At 41.0% G+C, this 13,112-nt stretch overlaps 1 protein-coding gene across 1 annotated transcript; it reads left to right on the top strand.

Annotated features, from left to right (window-relative positions):
* The first annotated feature begins 328 nt into the window (after nucleotides 1-328).
* Nucleotides 329-12,729, top strand: LOC109242511. Its single transcript, XM_019409360.1, has 2 exons — nucleotides 329-768; nucleotides 12,666-12,729. The coding sequence occupies exons 1-2, from the start codon at nucleotides 329-331 to the stop codon at nucleotides 12,727-12,729; spliced, it is 504 nt and encodes a 167-aa protein (XP_019264905.1).
* Nucleotides 12,730-13,112: the final 383 nt, after the last annotated feature.

A 13,112-nucleotide genomic window follows, 5' to 3' on the forward strand; every position in this document is an offset into this window, starting at 1 on the left:
AATTACTGAATTTTATGGATAAAAATAGGAGAATAAATAGATAAAAAAATCTTTTTAAAATTAAGGAAAAGTAATGAAGCACTTGGATATATGCATATATGCATATATATACCATTTTGAAGCTATATTTTCATATTGAAAAATAGATAGGGAAAAATTGGGTGTCAACACACCATGTATGGAAAATGTATTTTGATGGGGCTGTCAATATCAAGGGAATTGGGATCGGGGCAATCCTCATCTCACCTATTGGACATCATTACCCTGCAACGTCTCGACTTCGGTTCTTCTCTACCAATAATACGAAGCTTGTATCATGGGTCTGAAGATGGCCATCGATATGGATGTGCATGAACTATTGGTTATGGGAGATTCCGACTTGCTTATTCGGCAAGCCCAAGGCGAATGGGAGACTCGAGACATCAAGCTTATTCCGTACAGACAATGTGTGCAAGACTTGAGCAAAAGATTCAAATGCATCGAGTACAGGTACATTCCCAGGTTTCACAACGAGCTAGCCGATGCCTTGGCTAATTTAGCCCTGATGCTCCCTTATCCAGGAAACACTCATATTGATCCACTAGAAATACAAGTTCGGAATCAACACGGTTATTGCAATACAATTGAGAAAGAACCATATGGTGAACCATGGTATCATGACATAAAACAATTCCTGAAAACAAGAGAATATCCAGAGCATGCCAAGGGAGATCAAAAAAGAACTATAAGGCGGCTTGCCAGTGGTTTCTTCCTGAATGGGGAAATTCGGTACAAGAGGACCCCGGATTTAAACTTGTTGAGATATGTCGCGCCCCCTTTTTCTCGCGAAATCGAGTTTATGACATTTAGGAGGACAACTCGTTCCCTTTTAGGAATTGGGTTTAATGGAATTGAAGAGTCGCCACCTAATGATTTAAGTGCATTAGGACACTTTAGAAGAGCTTGATTTTGGATAATTAGAGATATGGTAAGGGCTTGAATTATTCCAAGGGGGAAGGTGTTAGGCACCCCTCAGAATCTACTAGTGTGGTTCCCGGCCAAGCTATTGTTGTGACTTAAGTACAAATAACACATAGGCAAGTAGGACTTCAAATAAGAGGGGATTTTTTCACATAAAGGTTAGAAATAAACAAAGTCGGAAAGCATTAAAGAGAGTTGATTTAGAAGAAACGTTTAAAGGATTTAAAAGAAACAAAGAAACAAAGGGAAGAGGGTCCTAGGTTTATTAATAATATGGATCACCACACACAACATCCGGTAATCACTCTTACGCGTGATGTTATCGCGTGGTCATCATATCTATATCTACCCTTTCCCACCCCTTTAAGGTATTAAAGCACGGAATGGTCTCGTTTACTTAATGCATGCTATTACCCGCCCCAATCCTATCAGTCCCGGAGGTACTTGGGACTACTAATCCTAAAGGGAGGGGTCGTTGGGATCATTTGTGGTTTCAAAAGGTAAAAATACTAAAGCGACAAACAAAACACATATAGCAAGTTTGGGGAAGCATATAAACAAATAAAAAGTCTCAGACAGACCTCCTTTAAACCAAAGAAGCACATAGTTTAGCATGTCTTGCACGTACTGTTTAAGGTCTAATTAAAACTTAAAGATTTGAGGCGGACTGATTTATTGCATAGTTCAGATAAGAAGCCCGAATCAGGCCTGCCTGCTGGTTGTAGCTTGTAAAACCTGATTCAGTTTATAAGTTATCCTATGGCTTTCCTAAGTGATAGACGAAAACCTATGGGCATGATATCTACAGATTTCAGAAACTAGAATATGAACTGATTACATACTGATTTAAGAAAAGTTGCCAGTTAAAAGCGAGTTTTAGAAGTGCACAAGTTCTGCCATTGGTAACACATTATTACTGCTAGTTTTGGACTTATAAACGAGTGAGGTGATTCATATTCGGTTAAAGCTCCTATAGGCATACTTTCTATGCGTTTGTTGACTTTAGAACACATTTTATAGACATAGTAAAAATGCAGAAACCCTATAGGCATGACATCTAAATGCTGGGATTTATATGAACATGACATCTGATTGCGTTTGGTTATTAAGACCTATAAACACGTTTTCCTAGTGGGAAGTGGATATGCAAGAATCAGAAAGGACCTATAGGCATATTCTCTACATGCATATGCATCCTATAGACATGGTATCTATACATGAGAGTGCAGAAATCCTATAGACATGTTATCTACGTATGAGAATGCTGAAATTAGAAAATCCTATAGGCATGTTATCTACATGAAAGAATGCAGGATTCTTATAGGCACGGTATCTATGTGAAAGAATGCAGAAATTCCTATAGACATGGTATCTATGTGAAAGAATGCAGAAATTCCTGTAGGCATGGTATCTATATGAGAATGCTGAAATTAGAGATCCTATAGGCAGGTTATCTACCCTTTGCATACATGGTTAACCTTCCCTTTTTCACTAGCCAACCCCGAAAGTTTTATTACAAAGTTATTACAGCCCAGAAAAGTAAAATAAAGAAAAATATATCATAAATTAAAAATTACAACCAAGGAGAGCCTGATTCAGACTTCATGTCTGAAGTACGAAGTAAACCAACTCCAAAGATCAGATTTCAAAGTCTTTCTCTCATTTGAGGTGTATCAGAGTTCCCTAAAAGTCTTACATGGATTCCGAGCAGTGCTTACACCCCAAATACATTACCAGACTAGGGCATAGTGCAGTGTGGAAGGGCCAGCCCTCAAGTGTCCAAGTTCAGAGGGAACTCAAGGTCCCAAGGCAAGGCCCACAAGAGGGGGGAGAAACTTAGGAACTAAAAGAGAGTGCAAGTGTACAAGTGGAATTCTGAAAGGGGAAAAGGAAGAGGGAAGCAATTCACATTAACATGCATAGGGGATAGGGAATGAGGGAATTTGCAAGAGCAAAAGAAAAGCGGGCTGATGGGCACACCCAGCAATGGGATATGTTGGCACACCCTCCAACCTGTTTATATAGAGGTTAAGACCCCATTGGGTCAAACTTAATTCATGGACAACAATTCATGTTGCCATGCCTTAAGCTACAACTCTCAAATACATAGGGGCAATAGGGTAGGGGAGCAAGGATTCATAACAGAAACAGACAGAAAGATATGAGCATACTTAACTTAAACAGAAACAGTAAAGTAGACATGGATAAAAGCTGTAAATGAACACATTATGGTGATGCTGAAACTTAAATTAGGACATACCAGTTTCAAAGAAACAAATAGAGAAAATGCAGTAGTCTTGTAAAAGCCACAGTGCAGACAAGAAAGAATGCAAGAGTGTAGAAGAGATTGTGAATTGTGAAGAGGAGGATTGTTAAATCATGTGTGCTATGTGTTAAAGAGTAGTGTATTTATAGTGTAAGAATCATGAGGAAATAAGGTAAGAAAATAGTTGAAGAACTGATTGTCAATCAATTACACAAGACTCCCTTTAATTAAGGGATTCAGATTCGAACGGGTAAAAACCAATTAAGGAAAAAAATTGAATAAACACTTTGTTCACAACATGCAATTAAGGGCACATACATAAAAAGGTTATTTAAGGACAAGGTTTTGAAGTACACGATTTGTGCAAATAAGGTAAGAAGATCAATTAACCACCAGTAAATCAAATGGTCCGAGATTTTGTATGAATGAACCAAGTCAGAAAAAGTGAAGAAGGGTTTTACTTAGGTCGAGTAACAGAGAAAATCAGTAAACAATGGAAAGAAATCAATCAGGCTATATTCAGAAGGAAGCTTGAACTAATTGCAAATTCGAAAACCATTTAGAGGGAAATTCATCATATATAAAGAGCATGTGAGCATGAAATAAGACTGGCATGTTACTGTAAAATCTATAGAGAAATCCAGTGTAGAGTTTTAGTAAAAAGGTCAAAATCACATGAAAACAAGGAAGCCCCAAACTCAATTTAGAGTCTTGAAGTTGGTCTGAAAGAATTAGGGGTTTTGAAATAAAACCCTAGTTCAATCAAATCCTACAATCAAACTTGGCGGAATCCCCAAATTCTAGGGTTTCCACCTTGCATTAAGTATAGAGATGAGAAGGCAAGTAGTCGAAACAGGCTCAGAGGTTTCAGAACTAAAACCTCTTGCATGTTCCTTTCAGCAGCAGAAACTCATCAGAAAACATGATAGCAAAGTAACATGCAAACACAGTAGAAGCATTCAAGGAAAAATAAAGGAAAAATACTGATAGGAACAGTAGAAGAAGCATGCTTAAAGAGGCTTTCTGGAAGAACTTTAAACAGGGCTCAGTATAAGGAAAATAGTAAAAACACTTAAGAACACAGTAGAAAAATATAGTAGGCGAGACATAACAGAACACGGTAGAAAAGCCTAAATGAACATAGTATAGAAAACATAGTAGAAGAACATACGAGAACATGGTAGAAGAAAAAGCACAAGAGCATAGTAAAAGCATACGAGATAATAATATAGGAAAGCACAGTAAGAGAAGCATATAAGAGCATGATACAAGAACACAGTAGAGACAAATACACACGAATGACAAAGAAAAAATCATAAAAAAACACTTAAACACTTTCCAGAAAACCCTAAATCGGAAAAGAAAGGTTTTGAAAGTGATTTTTGAAAGAAAAGTTTAGGGAAATCGTTTGAAAACTCAAGGAAAGTATAGATACACCACAAATCTAAAGAAATCGGAGAAAACCTCGAAAGGTTAGAGTTTCAAAAGAACCCTAGAAATGAGAAAGGCTTTGAGAGGTCACAGATCTGCGTCGGAGAGGTCAGAACCAGGCTCAAACAACCATGGTACGCTGGAGCAAGGCCGGAGATGACCCTGAGACCTCGAATCGACGGTGGTCTGGATTCAACCCTTCATAGTCAGGCCTTGAATCTTTAGAGATCATGCACGTAGGAGCACCAGGAGGTAGGTGTAAGACTCCTATAGCTTTGATGGCCATAAATTTCGGTGGATCTCAGGGCGGAGGTGGCTAGGGTTAGAGAAGGTTCGAGAGTGTTTGAGAGAGGGGAGGGTTTCAGAGGCGGCGGATAATTGAAAATGATTTAGGGTTGGGGGGTTTGGTAAACTAAAAAGGAAAGAATGCGTGTGAGCCGTTGATCTGTTAGATCAACGGTTGGGATTAAAAGAAGAGGTCCGGGCGGGTAATTTAGGAATTGGGCCGGGTAATTTGGGATTGGGATTGGGTTTAATTGGGGGGTTGTTTCAGGCTAAAATTGAAATGGTTAGGGTTAGTATTTAAATAGCCATTTTTTCCCTTTTTATTTTATAAAAATAGCAAAATCATTTCTGGAAACAAATTAAAGGTACTAAATTAATTAATAATGTATAAATATTGAATTAAAAATACTGGAATCAATTTTACAATTATAAACGCAATTAATTCTTAAAATAGGCTAATATTGCAATTACATGCAATTTAGCTTTAAAATACTAAACAAATTTGTAAAAAATGTGCAAAAAATTACCTTAGCCATATTTTGGTACAAATATGAAAATACAATAAATGAATCACAAAAATGATCATTTGGGGAATAATTATTGATTTTTTACTGGTAAAATAGGGCAATAAAATTGGTTTAAAAATCTTTAAAAATTAAAGAGGAAATAGGGAAATTCTTGGACATACTTATATATGCATACCTATGCTATTTGAAAGGTATTTTGTATATAAAAATATACAGGGAAAAATTGAGTATCAACAGCTGCCCCTCTTTACCCGGGAAGGATGAAAGAGTTCGGGTAAAGATACGATGGCAAATTTTGACCGAATAAAATGGTTTGAAGAGATTTGGCCGTGCTCTGGTTCCTGAGCTGCCTACATATCCCTGGTTTTACAGGAATCAGGCCATATGTAGTTCAAGATCCGTCGGCGGAATATGCCGACGGAGGTTTTTTCAAGAACGGACGCAATATTCAGGTTGGGATGAGTGGTCAAGGTTTAGTAGGTTTGCGGGAACTAGAGCGGAATGCTCCTGCCGAGATGTCCGTTGCTCACCGATTTACCTGCAAATAAACAATACAAGCGATATTGTGCATAAATTTAAACGTGATGCAAGTTCCCGTTGGATCATGAATGCTGTCTTTGGACGGTTAAGATGATGTCCTTAAACCATGATGTCCTGGGCCATGAAGCGTATAATAAAGGATTCGCATGCTATGAAATGATGCTCTCGGGCTATGAGAATGATGCCTCCGAACTATGATGCCTTTGAATAATGATATGCAAGAGATTAAAAGGGGTCCTCGGACCATGGCATGACGTTCTCGAGCTATGGAAATGGTGCCTCCGAACAATGACGCCTTTGGACAATTTGGCGATCTTTCAGTCCATGAGATGCAGTAGGTGGCGATCTTTCAGCCGATGCAAGATGTAAATAAAGGTGGCGATCTTTCAGCCGATGCAAGATGTAAGTAAAGGTGGCGATCTTTCAGCCGATGTAGGATGTCAGTAAAGGTGGCGATCTTTCAGCCGATGCAAGATGTAAGTAAAGGTGGCGATCTTTCAGCCGATGCAAGATGTAAATAAAGGTGGCGATCTTTCAGCCGATGCAAGATGTAAGTAAAGGTAGCGATCTTTCAGCCAATGCAAGATGCAAGTAAAGGGGCGATCTTTCAGCCGATGCAGGAAGTAAATAAAGTGGCGATATTTTAACTGATGCAAGAAGTAAATAAAGGTGGCGATCTTTCAGCCGATGCAAGATGTAAGTAAAGCGGCGATCTTTCAGCCGATGCAGGTGTTAATAAAGTGGCGATGTTTCAGCCGATGTAAGAAGTAAATAAAGTGGCGATATTTCAGCCATGCAGATGGAGGTAGAGCTTAACCTCGGAAGGCAGAACGGTAGCCTTATGCAATGCAGAAATGCAGATGGAGACAGTGCTTAGTCTCGGAAGGCAGAATGGTAGCCTTATGCAATGCAAGAATGCAGATGGAGACAGTGCTTAGTCTCGCAAGGCAGAATGGTAGCCTTATGCAATGCAGAAAAATGCAGCTTAGTCTCGTAAGGCAGAATGGTAGCCTTATGCAATGCAGAAAAATGCAGATGGAGACAGTGTTAGTCTCGTAAGGCAGAATGGTAGCCTTATGCAATGCAGAAAAATGCAGATGGAGACAGTGTGTAGTCTCGGAAGGCAGAATGGTAGCCTTATGCAATGCAGAAATGCAGATGGAGTCAGTGCTTAGTCTCGGAAGGCAGAATGGCAGCCTTATGCAAGAGATAAATGGAGAATAGTAATAAAATTTTCTTAGCTGATAGCTGATTATGATATTGTGGCTGCTGGGGATATTGCGTGCGGATAACAACTGTGAATAGGTGTGACGGTTCTGAGAGTTGTATTCCTGAACAGTATGAATGTACAATATATTCGATGATTTTGTGACTTGGGTGCCTGCATCCAAAGAAAAATCGTGAGTTCTGTAAAGGGTAAAGGTTAGTTTGTGTCCCCGCTGACTTTGCTTGACCTGTTCGCTTTGATCTGATGATATAGTGTGTATCATTGGGGTAGCGTTGCTGAACAAAGCGAAAACATGCATGAGTTTGTAAATATATGACATGAGTATATATTTAAGAAACAGTTTGTTTTTTAGATGAACCGACGACTGTGACGTGGTTCAGGACATTGCAACCTCTCTCGCTTCAGAATTTTGAGGGTCCTCCTCAAAATTCTGCCCTAGTTTACTGGGTTGCTGCTTCTGACGGTTGCTTGCGAGGATCGGTTGAAGTTACTTCGGAATTTTGAGGGTCCTCCTCAAAATTCTGCCCCAGTTTCCAATTGCAGGGGGGAAATGAAAATTTTTATTGAATTGTGACCAAACCCATAAGGCTGCCTACGTATCCCCTCTTAAACGGGAATCAGGTCAGACGTAGTTCAAATTACATATACTTCGATCTCCTTGTGTATCATATCATGGAAAATGGTAGTCATGGCCCTCATATAAGTGGCACCAGCATTCTTTAACCCGAATGGCATCATCTTGTAGCAGTACATCCCCCACACCGTAATGAAAGCCGTTTTCTCAGCATCTTCTTCATCCATCCAGATCTGATGATAACCCGCGAAACAATCTATAAATGATTGCAACTCATGCTTGGCGCAATTGTCAATCAGGATGTGTATGTTTGGCAAGGGGAAGTCGTCTTTTGGACTGACCCGGTTGAGATCCCGTTAGTCGACACAGACTCTAACCTTCCCGTCCTTCTTCGGTACTGGCATAATGTTGGCTAACCACGTTGGATATTCCACTACCCTGAGAACCTTAGCTTTGACCTGCTTAGTGACTTCTTCCTTGATTTTCAAACTCATGTCTAGCTTGAACTTTCTGAGCTTCTATTTTACTGGCGGACAGGCTGGATCGGTTGGCAATTTGTGAGCCACAATAGATGTACTCAGACCAGTCATGTCGTCGTACGACCAGGCAAATATGTCCTCATATTCTCTTAGAAACTCTGTGTATTCTTCCTTTTCTGATGGTGACAAATGAACGTTGATTCGTGTTTCTTTGATGTTTTCTGCATCTCCCAGGTTAACAATCTCAGTCTCGTCCAGGTTAGACTTAGGTCTGTTCTCAAAATTCTCAACTTCTTTAACAATCTCTTCCGGTATATCATCTTCCTCTGAATCTATGTTCGTTTGTTGCGTTGTCTCGTTGCATGTCACAGTCATTGGTTCATCCAAAATAAGTAACAGTAATAATGTATAAGTAAAGTAATGAGAGAAAATAATAAAAGTAAATTCCATAACTGTTTTTGAACATTTGAGCTCTTTATTGCGAAATTTAAGATGCGAAAGGAAAGTCAACTAGTAAAAATAAAAGATAGTGCATGATGCTTGTTCAGCCTTGCTACCCCGAGGCTCGCCGGGCTCTGGTGGTTCTGATGGTCCAGTTATTGAGGCGTTCTCCTCTGCTTACAGCCTGTATGGAAGGGCCTTCCTCCCCCTCCTCCTCGAAAACGACGCAATAATCCATATTATCATCTTCCAAGAACAAATTCCTCACTGTTGCCAGTGCTTCCTCTTCTTCTAACCCATAGATAACTTCGTCCGGTTGGAAAGTCTGCTCCAAACGGGGTATTGGCTGCTCCCAAGGATAGTAAGGACCGCGCCATGGTGATGACCAGTGGTTGAATTCCTCCCAAGTATACTCATATCCTAATCCGAAGGTGGTGCCATGTTTCTTGAGCTTGATGGGCTTAGAGATTCCTTGGAGGTTCTTGCCAGGTTCTTGCCTCAGCCGTGTAGTCCCAACCTTCGTATGGAATGGTGTTATGGCCGACATTGCCACTAGAATTGGCGTGGCTATTTTTACCCCGAACGGAGCAGGCCCCTCAGGTGGTAAAACTGCAACTTCAAAGGGTGTAGGTGTGTTTGCTGGTGACATAAACTCAACCTCAATCGGCGCTGGTGCCTTTGCAGAGGATGGTGCTTCAAACTCGAGCGGCATGGACATGTTTACCCCGGCGTCCCCAGAATGCTGAATCTGGACCACAATTGGATTAAGGGTGACTACTGGGTTCTTTGGATCGTCGCCTTCTGTGATTAAACCGATTGATCCCTTAGGGTCCCAGTCATCCTCTATCTCGATCATGTGAACACCTCCACCTTTGTGGTCTGGCAGAGGGTTATTGTGGACGTTCGGAGCAGGCTCCTTTGCTACAATGATCTTGTTGTCAATCAAAGTCTTGATCTTATCCTTCAGAGAGCGGCATTCATCAATTGTATGTCCTTTCATGCCGGAATGGTATGCACAAGATTTATTTGGATTGACCCACTGAGAAGAGTTTTCAGGTGTTATAGCAGGGATAGGGGTGACATAACCAGCAGCTTTGAGCCTTTTGTACAGCTGGTCAATTGGTTCGGCAATGGAGGTATACTGTTTGGGAGGTCTGCGGTCAAAATTTAGTCGGGGTCTAGGGAAGTTATGACGTGGGGGAGGTGATTGATAGTGGGATGGTTGGGTGTTGTAGGCTTGGTAAACATGTGCTGGTTGGGAGTATTTGGGTGAAATGGGCTGATATGCGGGAGGTGGAGATGACTGATAGGTGGGTGGTGGAGTATGGTAAGAGGGTGAGGGTGCTTGGTAATTTGGAATAGGTTGATATGTGGGTGGAGGCATTGGATAGGTTTGGTATTTGATAGGGGATTTGGTCCTCTGTGAAACCATTACAGCACCTATATCCCTTTTCTTAGACGTACCACCAGATTGTAAAACCTTATTGGTATCCTGCGAGGCTTCAAAGTTCGTAACCATATCACTCTTGATGCCTTCCTTGATCCTTTCTCCTAGCTTGATGATATCAGAAAATTTATGATTCTCAATCAACATCAGTCTCTCATAATACTATGGGTCTTGGGCCCGAACGAAGAATTTGTTCATTTTCTCTTCTTCCAAAGCAGGCCTAACCTTAGCAGCTTCTGATCTCCATCGAGTAGCATACTCACGGAAGGTCTCTGTGGGTTTCTTCTTAAAGTTTTGAATATAGAACATATCTGGTGCATTCTTCGTGTTGAACCTGAATCTGTCCATAAAATCAGACGCCATGCTTACCCAGCTCGACCACTTCTTTGGATCCTGGCTAATTTACCAAGATAAGGCGTCTCCCTTCAAGCTCCTCATGAAAAGCTTCATGCGGATTTTCTCGTCTCTTCCCACTCCGACCAGCTTGTCACAGTATGTTCTCAAGTGGACCCTTGGATCCCCTGTACCATCAAACATCTCGAACTTGGGAGGTTTGTACCCCTCGGGCAGTTCGACATCGGGCTGTATGCAAAGATCTTCATAGTTTAGCCCCTCAATTCCCTTACTAACTTCAACGCCTTGAATTCTGCTAGTCAACTTTTTAAGCTCTTCGGCCAAATTTCTGATGAGCAAGTCCTTTCATCGGACTCGGGTGTGCTTGAGATGGGCTGGTGAAGTGTGGCATAGTCTCCACGTAGATGGGGGTATTATGTTGGGTGTGGCAGTGGTCATTTGTGGAGTTCTGGAGTTCTGGGATGAGCAGTGAGGTGTTATTTGAGGTATGGCAAGTATTGCAGTGGTGGTGAGGAATGGGATGGTTTTGTTGCTTTGGGATATTTTGTGGAGGTACAGGATTCTGAGTATTTGGGAAAGTAACCTCTGGAGAGGTGAGGGAAAATGACAGATTTTCCAGATTCCGGACTTGATCAAGTTCTTCTTGAAACTTCAACAGCTTTTGTTCTAGTTGGGATGCATTTTCCTTGGGGACCAGAGTACCATGAGTGACCTCTATCCGTTCAGCTGAGTTGTTCGAATCTTCCATTTTTCCTTTGTTTTGTGTCTAACGGGACTGAGAGGAGGAGTGGGTGGAGGGCCCCTGGATCTTGTGAAATAGGATGATGTTGCCAGAGTTCACGAACTAACCTTTGGGGAGGGGAATACATAAATAAAAAGTAAAAATAAAAAGGTAACAAGTCAGTGAGGGTTCGTTAGAGAAATGTTGCAATATTTAAACACGTAGTGCTGAAATATAAAGCGCGTCCTAATTTTAGGGACCTCGTTGTGCCCGAGGTAGGCCTAGCGACAAGTTAATTTGGAGAACCTAGAATGCTAAATGCCTCATTTTATTGATAAAAGGTAGACGAATCCCAAAATGACACTAAATAGCAAGAAAATAAAAATCACTAATGGCCACTGGCCTTATTACATTTTATAAGCGGAAATGGAAATTCCTATCTATTTGGTCCCAGAGGGACCTTCCCCAGACTCGGCATCATTGGCTCCATCGAACAGCTTTCCTAGCTCGCGCAGTCCCAACAGCAAGTAGGCTCTGGCCAGATGTCCGCCTTCATTTCCTTCCATTAGAGTTTTGGTGACCATAGCTAGCCTGGTATGGATTTTTGCTTTCTTCATTGGAAACACTATCATCCCCAAGAAACAGAACATGAAGACAAAGACCCTTCGGTGAATATGCCCCAATGATGTAAGGGCGAACTCATCGGGATAAGTACGGTAAGATTTGTTGTGGCCGTACCTCTCGTACAAATAGTCAAAGGGAATGTATGACTCTTTCAAACATGTCATGTCTGGATTCTTCTTTAGACCCATCATTTTGAGAAATCCTCTACCCTTGCGGTTTTTCGGCATTTACAAACCCAGAGTTTCCCACGGTATACCAGTCAGTCCTCCTATTTCCTCGAGCAGGGGTGTCATCTCAATGTCTCCAAAGCGGAACACAGACCTATCACAATCCCATAATAGAGTGGCAGCTTCTATGATTTTGTTGTTGGGTTGAATTTCCAAGAGAGAAGGTAGGTTTCCCAGGTATTTCCGGACAAGAGTCTGATCGCTGGAATGAAGATCCTTCCACCAGCTTAGCAGTTTGGGGTGGATGTTGGTGACCATGCCGAATTTGGGGACTTCATGCCTCATATTTCTGCAAGACAAAAAGGTTAGGCCCTTACCCCCACCAGACTCGACTATTTAATATCAACAATTAGCATAAAAGCATTTTAGTTCTCCAAATAAATGCATAGAACGTGATAAGGTCCGTTTGGGTTTCAGGGAAACCCAGTGGACTTTGGACAAGGTTATCTTAAAGAGTCATTATGTGGACAGCATAACTGATCGGCTAGGTTTGACCATGATGCATGCACAATTAAATAGAGTAAGGTTTCTATGGGGTATTATACTGGTACTCTTGAGCAGACAGCTCAAGAGGGAAAGGCGCGGAACCGTCGACTACACCGTTGATCGATTGGTTTTACCATAAATATGGCTTTGCCGGATTTAGGGGGTGATAATATCGGAAGGGCGCAACAACTCATTATAAGCGTTGCTATGGTATTTTGTTTGGCACGAGTGGAATATGATGTTGAAAACATGCTTATGCAATAATTAAAACAAGTTGTCACGTATTTGCACGTTCATAAAATAATAATTACAATAATTTAAAACAGTAATAAAGGAATGCAGTAAAGGAAGGCAGTAAAAGAAACAAGAGAAAGAAACAAAAGACAAGTTAGTTTTGTAATAGAAGAAGGAATTAAATGCTTAAAGGGATTAAACAAATAAAGGCATATAAGAAATGTAAAGTCACAGTAATAGCTTGAAATGGTAAAAGCCTAAAAGAATGTCCCCAGCAGAGTCGCCATG

Source organism: Nicotiana attenuata, unplaced genomic scaffold (genome assembly GCF_001879085.1).
Source record: "Nicotiana attenuata strain UT unplaced genomic scaffold, NIATTr2, whole genome shotgun sequence".
NCBI classification, from domain to species: Eukaryota; Viridiplantae; Streptophyta; class Magnoliopsida; order Solanales; family Solanaceae; genus Nicotiana; species Nicotiana attenuata.